The 15,634-nt window shown below is 35.0% G+C and overlaps 1 protein-coding gene across 6 annotated transcripts in view; it reads right to left on the bottom strand.

Moving 5' to 3' along the window:
* Positions 1 to 15,634, bottom strand: part of LOC135198498 (protein FAM135A-like) — a 315,487-nt gene that overhangs the window by 19,202 nt on the left and 280,651 nt on the right. For 5 of the 6 annotated variants that reach the window (XM_064226097.1, XM_064226099.1, XM_064226101.1 and 2 more), the window contains 3 exons: positions 12,310 to 12,378; positions 5,057 to 5,212; positions 4,415 to 4,576 (listed from right to left, as the gene is read on the bottom strand). In XM_064226097.1, coding sequence (XP_064082167.1) covers positions 4,415 to 4,576; positions 5,057 to 5,212; positions 12,310 to 12,378 — 387 coding nt within the window. The remainder of the gene's footprint in view (positions 1 to 4,414; positions 4,577 to 5,056; positions 5,213 to 12,309; positions 12,379 to 15,634) is intronic. The other variant, XM_064226100.1, reaches the window with a different exon arrangement.

Below are 15,634 nucleotides of genomic sequence, written 5' to 3'. Positions count from 1 at the left end.
CGTGCCCGTGCACGCTCCCTGGCAGTCTGGGGATTTTCATCAGTAACTGCCGAAGGCACGTCAGATCGGTGGGGGTTCCTTGTAACCCTCCTTCGGCTTTCGACATGCTCCCTCCCCAGGTCCTGGGAGTCAAGCAGAGGTCCAGGCCTAGAGGCGAAACGAGGCCGATCTGACGCACCCTCCACTACACAAGGGGTATCACTGCACTTTTGCTCTCAAGAGCCAACACTTTTGATTCTAGATTACGAATCGACTCCAATATTAAGGATAAAGTATTACTCTCTACAGACACTGTTTCAGGGCCTGGAGGCAAAACTACAGGGTTAGGAGCATTAACAGAAGGAGGGTTAACAGGAGAAACATTAATATCTTGAACGCCTGAAACACTCCTGGAGGAAGACCTCCTTAACCTATCCTTTTCAAGTTTCCTAAGATAGGTCTCATACGCCTTCCACTCAGAATCTGTTAGTCTTTCGCACTCCTTGCAACGGCTTTCATACACACATTCATGCTCCCTGCAACTCTTACATACCGTATGTGGGTCTACTGAAGCTTTTCAGTAGCCCCTACCTCGTACAATCAGTTCTAGAGCAGAACCTAGCGCTAGCTGTACTAGACCCTGACATCTTATTCCAAGAAAAGTCCAAACCAAAATCAAATCAATCCACTAATAACGTGTGCCTAGCCACCGATCCAATCAATTAATCCAAAAAAAAGAACCAAAAGGGATACTCAAGTAGCAATAAGTTTCCAAATCCAGACGGAGGTGCTGTAAACAGATGTTCACAACACCGGCGACAGAAAAATTATGAATAGAAAATGGGAATGATTCCTGATACCCGCCTCCCAGCGGCGGGAATGGGTACTAACCACCTGACTCCCACTACGTGTGTCGTAAGTTTTAAATTCTGTCGGTGTCGGAAATTATCAGCTATATATATATCTGACAGGTAAGTTGCATGAACAAACTTACTTTTAATGCTTTGGGTGTATTAGAAACTATGCAAACTTCATTTTTTTGCATTTTTCATCAAAAAAACCTTCAAATACAGATTATTTTGCCTTTTTGGAGTCATATTTCTTCTTCCAGATCAGCATTGTAAGTGTCGTAACCCTGGAACATGCGTCATAAACCTGTAAATAATTTCTGATGAATACAATTGAAAGGCGTCGTAATCTCTGAACATCATCACTAAACCCGTCGTAAGTAGGGTACTGCCTGTATATACTGTTATTCTTATATACAGACCCTTCAAATGCTTATAAATGCCTATTTTAACAATCAATTGCCAAACTTGACAGTTGAAACAAAAATATACCTCCAACTATCATCCCAGAGCACCCTAATATCATTTCAAAGTCATGTTGCAAAATTATGTTCAAGCCTACAACTGTTACTCTTAAGTATCCCCTATCATTCAGAAATGCACATTTTCTTTGGCCTACCTAACTATGTGCACTGTTCTGTTCGTACTGAAATGCACTGGGCGTACATTTTACGTAGTAAATTTTCCTATGCTGTACGATGATTTTGAAATTATATTTCCACTACAGGTATGTATTTTAAGATAGCACTACTGTATAGAGCATATTTAAAATACAGGGGTAGTTTAGATCAATGAGACACGTACATACCTCCAAACAAAATGCTAGTTTTGTTATGTCGTGTTAGTATTTTTGTGATTACGTACAAATAAAAAATAATAATACGTAATAAAATAATAAAAAAATTATTTATTACAGTAAGTTTTAAAAATGCTTATAATGGCCTATCTTGATTGATCAAATACCAAATGTATATATACTTAAGGTACCGTCCTATATCAAATATTATCTTAAACTATTATCCTATGACGTACTGTATCAATCTTTAAAATGATATTTTTAATATCATTTCAAAGTCATCTTAATAAATTTATGGGAGATGGTGAGGCCTAACCACATTTGTATGATAAATAAATGATTTACCTAATAATATGTAATAAGTACTAATTTTCAAATACTAATATAACGCTAATAATATGCAATATGTAGTATGCTACATACTGTAATTAAAACATTTATGCATTTCTATAGTAAATTATTTGAAATTTTAAACAAATTTCATTCCCAATCTTTTCCAAAAGCTCTGAAACATGGGGGGAGGGTGAACCTCTCAAATATGTCAAATATCTGACGCTCCCCCCTTCAAAGCCTTTCAAAAAGATTCGGAATGAAATTTGTTTGTTTAAGATTCTAAAAAATTTACTATAGAAATGCATAAATATTTTAATTACAGTATTTTATTATTATTATTATTACTTAATCTTATTACATATTTAAAAATTAGTACTTTCTGGGGGGGGGGGGGGGACCTGTGTCGCCCAGTGAACCCAGCCCTTCTTCTTCTTCTTTCCCCACCCTTATCCAGTCCAAGCTTGGTGGTCTATTATTAGGTACGGTAAATCATTTATCATACAAACATCGTTAGCCCTCACCATCTCCCATTAATTTGTTAGAAAATTCTTGTGCTCTCTCTCTCTCTCTTAGTATATACGTATAGTATATACTTTAATGAAAAAATACAGTAATTAGTGAACACACACACAGCATTAGCCTACAAAAAAAAAAGTGAATTGGTGAAAATTTTGGGTGATATGGCCAAAAGAAAAACCAGCAAATTAGTGAAATTTCCTCGCAAACAAGTGAATGATTTGTCCACAAAAATCTGTAGCAAAATGAAACACAGAAATGTAAAATGCATAAAAATGGGGGCACTGTATCCCAAAAGCTGCAGACAAGAAATAGATAAATCTAAATGCTCAATTACAATAGTAAAGGCAGTCCTCGGTTAATGGCGATCCGGTTTTGTGGTGCTTGTCTGACGCCGTAAAACTGGCAGTTTATGGTACCATAAATACCTAACAGAAGCACCATTAACTGGTTATAACTAGTTATTGATGCCATAAATTTCAGTGTTTCGGTTAATGGCAGTTTTCCCTTATCGGCACCCCTCCAGGAACGGCAGTTTTCCCTTATTGGCACCCCTCCGGGAACGGGACCCCCCACCGATAACTGCAGACTGACTGTAGTATCGTACATACTCCAGTTCTATGACCTCAATTATAGAAGCTGCTGCTTCCAAAGCAACAGTCCCAAAGATGTGATGGACCTTCTACAGGCTAGCTTCAACCTCAAGTAATGTCTCTACTGCTTCTGTGCTTACTGATACTCCACCATGAGAACCCGTACTCACATAGAAGAATGTTCAAGGCTCCAAACTAGGAGAGAAACTCCCTATAAGGTGATTCACTTTTGCAGGGACAGAAAAAAATGCTTTTGTTCTTGCTAGGAAATCATGGTAGCCCCTGTAAATCAAATTGCTAAAGTGACCCAGCTCTACAATGAAAGCAAAAACTAATGATTATTTTTAAAACTTTTCCTGCACTATCCATAAGCAGAATTTTAAAACAAAAGATGAAAAAAGAAATTTGTTTCTCTTATCAATTAATTCCTAAGTTTTGGGAAAGGGGATGAATTGAAAAGAAGCAAGGCAGATGATATGGAGGCTTTCTTGTAGGAAAGAAGATAAAATTGTTGGTTGTTTGGTGCCTCAGTATTGGTGTTAAAATGAAATGGGATGTTGACAAATTTTGTCTACTTAAACAATTAATCCAGTTTGGTATGGGCCATCAGGAGCCTAAGGCAACAAAGTCCACAATATGTTGGCAGCCCTCAACAGAAGATAAAAGGTGAATAAGAACAAAAGGGTAATCTTAATCACCCCAACTCCCAATGTAAAGGACTTAAAGTAATGCACATGTCTGATAGCCTAAGCAAGCTTAAGTGGTGATTTGAGTGTTTCAAGTTTGACTTAGTTTAAAATGAAAATTATTTAAGAGTTATCACTTATCAGCTTCAAGTATATTTACAGGATAAGATGTCAGAAGCATGTAAGAGAGGTAGAGTGGAAACACAAACTACTGGAAACAGACTGAATGATTATGAAAGAGTTCTTACTTCCTGACTGTAGCTAGTGAATAGAATTTGAAAGTCTACTAACCATGGGAACTTTAGGCTAGCCCCAGTTCTATACCGACACCTTTTATTTAGGTGAGCGAGTCAGAGACTTCTGACATGTCCAATTTAGCAGTTCTCTGGTATCATAGCAATATTTTACTAGAAATAGTGCTAAAGAGGACACATTTCACGGAGCGACACGGCTTCCTCGCCCAGAAATAGATTTTTCCTACGTCAAAATCCCTTTTTTAACATATATGGTACTATGATGAAAATCAATCTTTGACATTTTAAGGGTGACTGATCCAGCTCTCAATTACTGTTATTCTTATTTATGAAATAATGTACTACTCAATTTAAAAGTGGCAGACACTTTTAACATTGCTAAATAAAAATGAAAGAATATTTCAATTACCTCTACACATTCAATCGCAAGAGGTGGTAGAGAATTAAAGTACCGAGATCGTCTCACAGCTTCAGATACTACAACATAATTTTGGTAATTACTATCGTAGCACCCACTTGCGGAGGGACGGGGATTGTCTATTACAAAAAATGCCTCGGCAAAACGTTTTACCTGAAAAAAGTAAAATAAATTTTATTACAATAGAAACAGGAAAATTCATTGATGCAGAAGTAGATACAACAAACTACATATGACAGAAAATATAGTATGATTGTGCATGAGATGCCACAAAATAATTAAGCGTAAAACTTCATTGGTATCTACTGGCTTAAGTGCCAAAAATCTAATAATAAATAGTTTATATGAACTGAGATGAATTTTAAACTTTTTTCGTCGTTCAACAAAGTATTCAAACAATATGCAATGCAAAAATTATTAGCTAGCAGAACAGTATAACAAGCTCAATTTCATTGCAATCATATTCTTACCCAATTTCATTGTAATCATATTCTTACCCAATTTCATTGGAATCATATTCTTAAAGTACTCTCTGTTTATAACTGAAAAACAGCTGCACTATACAGTAGCAAGTAAAATATCATACAGTAACTGTACGTATATGATTTAGTAGCGTATGATTTAGTAGCTTACCCTCTGAATGTGATGTTGGCGAGCTAAGTACTGCCTCACTGGTTCTGAGCTCATCACAACACTGAGGAAGTGCTGCCATAATAGTATATTCTCTGCACATAACTGTGCTATATCACTGTTGGCTACAACTAAGAAATCCTCCTCACAATCGACAGCCTGCAATGTGTTTTGGAATATATTACACTTCAAACATTAGTGTATAAGGTATATGTAATATGTATACTAAATGAATCAAATGCAGTACAGCAGTTATTAATAAGTTCAGCATGCACAGGATGAAACTGCAAGGTTTCAAAAGCTTTGGCTCACAATTAACAGAAATAAACGCTTGCAGATATCTTATAACTTTACCTTAAAATATCCAGTTAAGACATCATAATAATATGATTTATTTAAGGCTAATTGCTACAGTGAAACACATGGAACAATTTGGACAAATGCCTAAGGAATAAGAAGCAATACACAAATTAGATGGAGAGGGAACATGATAACTGACAAGTTATATATTTAAAACAATACAAACAATATTACACTGAAGAAATATCTACAAAAGATCACATAAATATAACAAAATTGGAAGAAATGGCACAAAAGCTGATACTATGTCTTTTAGTTTCATTCAAACAACAACAAAGTAATATTTTAAAAACAACAAACCTTCACTAGGGGATTAAATACTTTATCAATCACATGGAGAACAAAAGGTGACATTGAAATAGTTAATGAAAGAAAATAAAATACTGTAGCATTTTCATCAGCCAGATTACAATAGTACTATATAGTATTATAGAAATATAAGACAAAAATGTATATATAATTCAGTTACCCTAATTTTGTTATTACTACACTGTATTATTTGCAGAATATAATAAACTTCTAAAATCTTTCTTGAACTTTGATGGTACTGCATATGAAATTCATGGGCAAAGTCTCACTTTCTTTTAAATCAAACTGTAATTATACCCACAAAACATGAGTTTTAAAAATTTTGTGTCAGCAAAAACAAGAATAGCAAAATTAACCTTGCAATAAGAAAAGACAGGTAAATGTCCTTGAAATGAATGATGAAAGCTTTAAAAATAACCTGAAAGAGAAAATAGGAACTATGGTACTCAACTGATACTTGTTATTGAAAATGGAAATTTTTTTCACATTTGTATTAAACACAACTGATTCCTATTTTTCATCTTTGTTAGGTGTATAATAAAAGATAAATTAATTGGTAGCAATTAATCATAAATATCCACTAATTTGGAAGGATGACTGACAGTTTTAGGGAAAAAGATTGATTAAAAATCACAATAGTGAGTAGGGTAACAGTGGTATGAACAGTTAAAAACAAAATAATTCCCTTTTCAATTGTATTCATAATACATACTCTAATTCTATAACTGACAGAACCAAGAAAGCAAAGAAAAGCAATAAATATTATGATGGCTACACTACACAAAGAAAAAAATGGGACTTTGTGGTTTCTTATTTTTAGTGTTGAGCTATGAGCTTTACATCAGTGAACAAACAAATACATACATATACACAGTCAAGTAACTAATGGACTATACATACTATCATTAGGTAAGAGAATGTACAGTGTATAATTAAGTAAGCACTTTGGAATAGCTGACTGGATGTACTGTAATTTCAGCATAGTACTCTAAATGTCAAATATGTTAAGTAACTTAGGATAGGAGATTAAGACAAACGTGTCCATAATGCATTACCAGTAACTGAATGTTAAATGACAGTAAATGTTACTGATATCAACGAGAGATGATAGTATTAAAAAGAATGGGGGTCTATATTTAAGGCAATTCCTTTTAGAATCCACGAAAAATACCTTCAGTCTATTGACTGATGACATGACTCAAATTATGATCCATGCTTTCAGTCACATATTACAGCATTTCTGACCCAAAGTTTTAAATATTTTTGGATAATTCATCTAGCATATACTAAATAATATATCTATGTACAAATATAGAACACATGAAATTATCCAAAACTCTATGACTATGCTCTTTTAACCGAGTGAAAAGGCATTCTAATAATTGAAATTTTACATATTTCTGATTTCACAGTATATTTAGCAATAAAAAAGTAAAAAAATATTAGGTTACGTATTGTGAAATACACCTAATAAGTTTAATTTAATAGGATAAATAAATAGGAAACTGTTTGTGTTCAGGTATCACAGAGTAAAACCAGACCTATTCTATGTAGGATGTTTTGGCAATGCCTAGCAGTCTACCTAAGGCTGGGAGGCAAGACTAAGAAATGATGAGTAAAACAGGTGTGGTAAACAAAATAAAAAGACCAGCTAGCAAGGAGGAAGGAGTGACAGCCAAGGTTATAAACATCAAAACACAGTTATGCTAAAAATAAAATCCCATAATGATAAATGAAGTCCAGTGCTAGGGGTTACAAAGTGCTAGGTAAAGAAATTTGTTTCCAGCACCACCAGTGACAATGAGTGAAGAGTGGCCTTGTAAAATTCCTATGGTATACAAAATCAGAGGCATAGATTACCACTATCTTGAAAAGGGGTTTAAAAAAGAACCCTTGAATGAATAAACTGTACCAAAATATGGATTAAAAACTGAATGATACCTACATACAGGGAGAGAACAAAATGCTTTGCTATAAAAGAAACAGGTGGGAATCGCTCGGGACCCTGCATCATTATTACACAGTTTAACTAGCTCACTCATTCAAAATATCAACTTCTCGGGCTAACTGTGGAAAGTCAAAAAGGGTCCTCCCCTACATATACGTATATCCTTAAAGGAAAGCCTTGTGGTGACCTACAGCAAGCACCTGGCAAGCTTTAGCTTTAAAACCCAATATAGTACTACATGTAATTAGAGGGCTCTTCAATTCAGGAAAATAGTCAGTTAGTCTTGTCCTCCCTCTTTGGGGGACATTAACAATCTAATGTACCACTTGGTATGCAATGATATAGTAGGTGATGGCACCTTTTAACTACTCTGACAGTTATCAAGTTGCAGCTTTCTAGTTCACACCTAAAATAAAGCAAAATGACAATTGTTCAGTATTTCAATACTTACAATTTTGCCTGACCCAACTATTAACACTGCTGCTTTCTCAGCACTTATTATTATAAGATGCCTGATATTAAATTCCAGGAACTCCCACAGGAACCACTTACATAATGCCATATATGTACCTAAGCTTATTATAGCCCTAACTTGAAACAAGCCATGTACGTACTACACTACAAACATGACTGCAGGAAACAGATTCCTAGTCTTCACCTGGCATTAGCCCTATGATCTTTTTGTTATAGCATGCAACCAACAAAGCTGCTAACTGGTGTGTGTTGCTAAAACCAGTGGCATTCTATCCCAAGGATATTAAATTTAAAGCATTACTATCAAGCAGTGAAGTGAACCCAGTATGATTTCTGAAAAATATATTTTATGAATGGAAGTCAAGCAGTCCCTGACATCTCTGCTGATATATTAGATGAGCTATTATCTCCCTTGAAGCAGAGATTAAAGATTCAGTTAAAATCTTTTGGCATCCTTGCTTCCCAGCAAAAGCCTCCCATATTTTTTTACCTTTTTCATTAATATACATACTGGCCACATGGTATATAGCAAATTCTATGCCTTACACCTGTCCGAAGATCAAGGTAAATCTAGCTTTAGCTTCAGATCCTAGGCTTCAATTAGACAGAGCACTATAATTAATCTGCTCTTTGTTAGATTTTATCAAATTTCCAATAAACAAATGCTTCCGCCATCATTGTTTATTTCATAAAATGAAGTCTAAACCAACTCACACCTCAGTTATTTTGTCAATTTCCAGTGTGAGCAATTTATTTCACAATTTCCTAGCATGAGAATCTCAAATGCTATGCAACTGACACAAGTACAGCTCTCTATGGGCTAATGTACTGTTTTCTTTTATGGGTAAAAGACAAAAGTTAGAGAAGAATTATTATGAAAACTGACATAATAATACTGTACACAAGTTCATCAAGGTATGAAGTTCTGAAAGGATCAACTTTATAAATGTCTTTATTGTAAGAGTATGGTCATTGTTCATGTTAGTACATGAACAAACACAAACAGTTTTCAAGAAATGGCGTATTTGGAGTTAGATCTCAGATACTTATTTTAAAGTATTATGGTGCAGTGATCAAATGTAATACATATGAAGTTCCTGCAATGAATCTTTTACATATACATACATTTAATTTTGATAACATGGAATGTTTTGTATAATTTTACCATCCTAAATTAATTAAAGAACTGTCATCAATTTCAGATTCCATTTTCATGACTTCCATTTGTATGACTTTTTGACAATATGAAGCAATCCAATAATTTCTGTGATTAGGCAACTTTATTGAGATTTTTTCAAAAATTTTGTGTCATTGTTGAATAGAACAATTCACATTATGTTTTTTTTTTTGTAAGAACCATCTTTATTCTTTGATACCCTGGCTTTTGGTGGTAGGTGGCAGTACTCTACTACGAGCCAAAACTAGTACTTTGGGTACATGATAGTTTTTCATTGTACTAGCCAGGTCTGACATTAAACTAACTACTGTATAAGCTTATTAATATTTTTACTATTAGCGTATAAACTGTAGTCAAATGCAATGAACTCGGAGTGAAAACTCATTCACAAAAGATATGGAGCTTTCTAAAAGCCTGTATGGCTGCTGGTTCTCTCTTAAGTTTTTTTAAGAAAGCTGAAGTCTTTTTATGCCATCCAGATGAACATAGATGGCTGGTGAAATATTCGACTTTGCTAAAATAATGGCTGCCCTAATGCCAGAAATATCCTTGTATTTTAAAGTCAAACATATAAATGTACTCTCAAACTATGGAAAGCCTAAAATTAGATTTTACTAGTCATCCTATTTGAACCACAGCTTTGTCAATTCTGTAGCTTTTGTTTTGCTCACAAGAGCTCATACGTTGTGAATCAATAAATCTACAGGTAATTTACTTGAGAAGGAAACAAAGCTTAATTTGCAAAGGCAACATGCTTATCTGAAATAACAATAAGTAATAAATAATATGTACAGTCAATGAAAAGTATAGGGCATCATACCACCTTGTTAATCTGGATGAATTGGGGGATACCCTGTCTAGATATGGATGTGGGAATTGTTTAGATTGCATGAAATTTTAAAAAATACTATCATGTATGATACACCATAAAAAATTAAAATCAAATTTTCTCCAAAACAACCACTTTAATGTCTTATTCATATTGCTAATTATTTTAAAATAATTTTTTTTTTTTACCATAAATCCATCACTCATACACTGCCCATATGTGTGGTCTTTTGAAGGCCCAAGACACTGGAGTCTTTTATATTTAACAGACAGAAGAAGATTGATGGTAGCACTGCACAAGCACCACCTAGATGTTCATGTTCAAAGCTGGTAACTGCCACACACATTATTTATAAACCTGTTAACAGCTGGGCAAGGCTACAAGACTAACCAATCCTTGTTTCATTTAATTCTATAGAATTTAGCTGGATATTTAATAATTTTTAATGTCAGTAAAATAAGTTTAATGGCTTCTCAACTCAAGGAATTCTTGTTCTCTTCTATGCAGAACTTGATGCAACAGCACCTATGGCATATGATTAACTTGACCCATTTTCTACTGTAAAAACCACCAGCAAAGCATGTAGTATGTACTGATTTTACAGATCAGGCATAAAGATATTTCGCTGCCAGGACAAAGCTATCAGAGATCACCTTCTTAGGAGGAACCTAACTATACTCAAAATGCATTCAGAAGTGCATACTGGGATGTATAGGCTCCGGCAGTAAGGACGACCATCGTTCAAGCTACATTTAGAAGCCTTGGAGACTGGGACTGCTCCGGGGGTGAGCTCTCCTACTGCCTAAAGTTAGACTCTTCAGGGCCATAATTGGGACCATGGTCATTCTTCAACCCAAACTAAAGAAAGCAGTAGTAGAAGTGTCTGAGGCAAGAGACCAAATGCAATACCACTGGCAATACGTATGGACCAGGCTTATGACAGCAGTGGTAGCAGTGCCTGAACCTACAATTAAGCTATAATATTGCACGACTGTTACCTTTCTGGTGCCTAGTTTTATTCTCACTTCTGAGCTCCCTCTTCAACCCCTTGCAGTGATCAAAGACTTGTGTCTCTTACCTATCTTAGTCTCCTAAGTCTCTCCCTAGATTTGGTAGATAATAGCTAGTAATCAGTATTTTGGGCCAATAAGCAGCTTGAACTTGTAAATAGTGATTCAAGTCTACGTGGTGAAACCAATCAAATTTGTATAAACAATATTGATTTTACCCTCCTCCCAGCCCCACTCACTTTGTAATTAACATTCCATATAAAACCTGCTGTGAACCTGAGAATCTAGGTGGTGCCTGTGCAGTTCCTCTACTGCTCATCTTCCATCTACTGGACTAATCACTGCAGTGTTTTGGACATTTGAAGGCCACAAATATTGACTATAGTATATATGATTTACAGGTTTTCTATGGGTTGGTGCGGAAAAAAAATTTTTTTAAACAAAATTTTATTATATATTTTTGGTTAACTCCAATTACATGATTTTCATGAAAAATAAAATAAACATTTTTCATTCATAATCGTACTGTGTCTTTAATTTATTTGTATTTTAGTTTCCCAGTCTACTTCAGGTATATTTTTTTTTATTACTTTTCTGTGTGAGTTTTTAGTAATTCATAGTACTGTAGTAAATTAGAAAATCCAACATTTTACCTGTGACTATTTTAAAGTCTTATTTACTTATATTTTTACCTTTAACATAAGTTTAACGTAATTTTTTATATCTTACTGTTTTATACCCAATGGTCAGTTCTTTTTTTTTATTTACTTTATTTCTACATTTCTGATAACTATCTGATTTGACATACATTTAATTTTATAGCATTTTAATATTCTACATGCATTTTTAGTACTTTTAACTGTGTTTTAATAGCTATGGTTGTATACATTTGTCATTGCTAATCTATCCATTTGAAAAATTCTAATTTCAGAATCTATCCAAATAATTACAGATTCTGGATATTCAGATTAACAAGGTTGCACTGTACCTTCACATAATGAAACACAGTCACAAGGTAAAGAGAAACAGTAACTCTTGATTATAATATTCCAAAATGGATGACTGCCTCTCTAGTACTTATGTTCCTTTACACTTGATTCTGTGTTCCATTTCATTTTAGATAATAATTCATTCAAAATAACTAATTACCCTTGTTCGGTCATTATTCCGGCGATCAAAGCGGGGAGTCTGACCCCCAATTAGCGCGAAGTAACATTCCTGAGAGCATGCAATAATAGAATTTTCTTCTGTAACAAAACTTGCAATGTCTCAAATTCTGTCCCAAAGTCTACACAGCAAAAAGAACAAAGTCGGGAATATTGGTAAGTTAAGTTTGTCCCATTCTGAACCTCCTTACTCTTGTGAATTGGTTAGATCAATTTAATGAGTTACCATTATCAAAGCATTAAGAATAAGTATGTACTACAGAAAAATATAAATCACCTAATCTGAAATATACAGCACCAATTAGTACAAACTCACTTGCGCTATGAAGAGTTAAGGAGATAAATAAAGTTTGTACACCATATATGCAATGTGGCATTAAACCAACAACCCCAAAGAAAATTCAAAGCAATGTTTTAACTTTTTTGTGGATTACCTAATTTTCCTCATGATACTAATTTATGTAAATGATTATACTATATGGGTGTTGCACGAATTTTATATTTCTAAAAAATACTTTTCTTGGACATTGCACTTGTGCGGCAAACATTCTTGACATTTGTTCACACAGGATTTGTAAAAACCACATTTCTCATTTTCCTGTTCATTTATGTACTTGGCAAGAACGGAAAATAATGTTGTTATTGTCAACTAGAAAGTGTCACATAACATATACTATCACAAAAGAAATGAATACATATTTGGAATGTCATAAAAATCAACACTGAATAATAAACACTTGTAAGTTCCCATACGGCATTAAGACTAAGTTAATGCTTATTGTAGAGAATAGATTCCTGATGCAGTTAACTCTAGAAACTATGCTTGACTTACATAATTCAAAGAGATGTGAACCAAAAATGTGGAATTTTATAAAGCAACTATTCAAACTTAAAACAATAAGTGTTGGCAGTCATTTCGAGATACCTGTATATACAAAAACATGTGTGAAAAACATACAATGTTGCAAGAGGGTTTATTTGTAAAAGTTATTATCATCAAACCCTCTATCATCTACCTTCTTGATATCAACTGACAAGAATCCACTCTTAGCCTCTTGTGTGTTTGGATAGCAGATTCTACTCTTTAGTACAATATTTCGCAATGATAAGAAGGAAGTTATGCAGAAGACATTATCAGTTGTTCTTTATTCTATCCCATCATATACTTCTGTTTCCATACTCTCACGTGGCAAGAAATTCAAAAGGCATTTGGGTATAAAAGACAGGCTGGCTGTACTGTAAGTATCCTCTTTTGAATGAGCATCATTCCAAGATACAGAAAAGTTGCCCTGTGGCACACTCTACTGTACTGTATGTCAGTTTGTTGTCCAAGAGAATGCTCTCCTCTCATCTTGTGTCTATGTTTTGTTAAAATGTACGTTTGTAGCTTCCAAAAGAACGCTCCCTATTTGTTTACATTGTGTCAATACGTGGAAAATTAAGAAGTTCATCACTGAATATTGCTAAACATTCCTTATATGACAATTATAGAGTGCTTAATCAGGTAAACTGTGCTGTGTTGTAAAATAAATATGGGTTTCCCCTTTGTTGAGATGATTGCATTTGTAAGTTTCCCCATTCCCTGTGCCTTCTCACCGACACCCTGTGCTTTGTGTATTTATGCCCTCCTTTGTCAGAGTTTATTGCTAATTTTGAAATTGAGACGGTAAACTGTTGTAACAATTGGTTTGTGTATCTTGTCTGTACCGTTATTGTGAATTTTTGGGTGAACTGAGATTCATAAAACAGAGGTTAGACCTACTGTTAGCTCCCCGAGCTTGTTGAAATTTGAATTCATTGTGAGTTATACAAAGGTCAAAGAAGCAAGAGTGAATCATGAATTACTGTAACAACCCTATACCGAAAACTATTACTATCTGATATACTTGGTTTCAGAAGTGATGATAGAAAAGTAATAGAAATATAGAAATACTAGGATTAAATGACAGAAATAGTATAAAAGGAGAAGATACAAAATGTTTATACTGTGAGGAACAAAATGAAAATTAATAACATATCTTACTTTACTGCCCAGCTTACAATGAAATTAGAAATAGATATAGCTTTATGCAGCAACCATATCAAGAAAATAAAGAGGAATTAGTAGCAAATACAATCTTATTGGTAGTTCTAATGAGGGAGGAAGTGGAGAATAGGAAAGATTTTATAAAAGAAATGTGGTATTTCAGAGAGAAGAAGCTCAAACAAACACAAACAAAGGAGGAATAAAAGAAGCAAGGGAGCAGTTTCAAAGGCATATCCCACCCACTACTACTACTACTACTACTCGCGAAGTTTTCGAAATTCCTTTTCCCCCGAGAATTTGAGTAACTTAACCTATTAAGGAGACAATGTCTCACCTAGATGGGCCTTTAGCTCAAGCCAACATACAACGTGGTGCCCAGATCCCAGGAGAGGAAAGTGACAAGGAATTCCCTGGGTTTCCCAGTGATTCGACCAAATTAAGAAATCTGAAATTGGAGAGAGTCGGCGCCGAAACATGGCTACGTTGTGCGGCGGAAAATTTGAAAGAACATCTACAAGGCCAACCAACCTGGCACGAGTTGACTAGCTTAGTGGCCCAATTCGACCGCATTAAGTCCGAGTGGGAAGAAGTAAATAAAAAGGTGCAACGCTTGATCAAGAATCCCGAAGAAATCAAAAGAGGAGTCTATGAAGCAAACGGTTTTCTGAAAGAAGTACACAAACCCCGCATTGCTGCTGTAGAAATTCTAGAAAGGTTACGCAATGACAGACTTGTGAACTCTAATAAATGTTGTGAAGCACTTCGTGTGAAATTGCCCAAGCTTGAGTTAGTAAAATTTGGCGGAAAATTAACGGAGTGGATGCCGTTCTGGGATCAGTTTAAGGCTATTGTTGATGACACGCATCTGCCTCCAGTTATCAAATTTATGTACCTGCGCTCTGTGCTGGAGGGCGAGGCAAAGAGCGTTATACAGGGTCGAGCTCTGACGGCAGCTAATTATAAATTAGCTTGTGAACTGCTAGAAGAGAGGTATGCAAAACCAAACAGGATAATTTCCGCCCACATTCAGGACCTAATGCAAATTGCAATTTCACCTAAACCTAAGTACGACAATCAACTCTCGGCGTTGCGGAAATTGAAAGACGATGTGATAGCCCACGTCCGCAGTTTAGAGGCTCTTGGGGTAGGAGGAGACCAATATGGGCTGATATTGGTGCCCATGATCTTGTCCCTGCTCCCCCACGAGATTCAATCAGAATGGTCTCAATGTCAACGAGAGGAAGGAGACCTTGAAGGGCTGCTAGAATTCCTGCAATAAGTA

Source organism: Macrobrachium nipponense, chromosome 22 (genome assembly GCF_015104395.2).
Source record: "Macrobrachium nipponense isolate FS-2020 chromosome 22, ASM1510439v2, whole genome shotgun sequence".
NCBI classification, from domain to species: Eukaryota; Metazoa; Arthropoda; class Malacostraca; order Decapoda; family Palaemonidae; genus Macrobrachium; species Macrobrachium nipponense.
The sequence above is the reverse complement of the archived record's forward strand: the minus strand, read 5'-3'. Positions and strand labels throughout refer to the sequence as shown.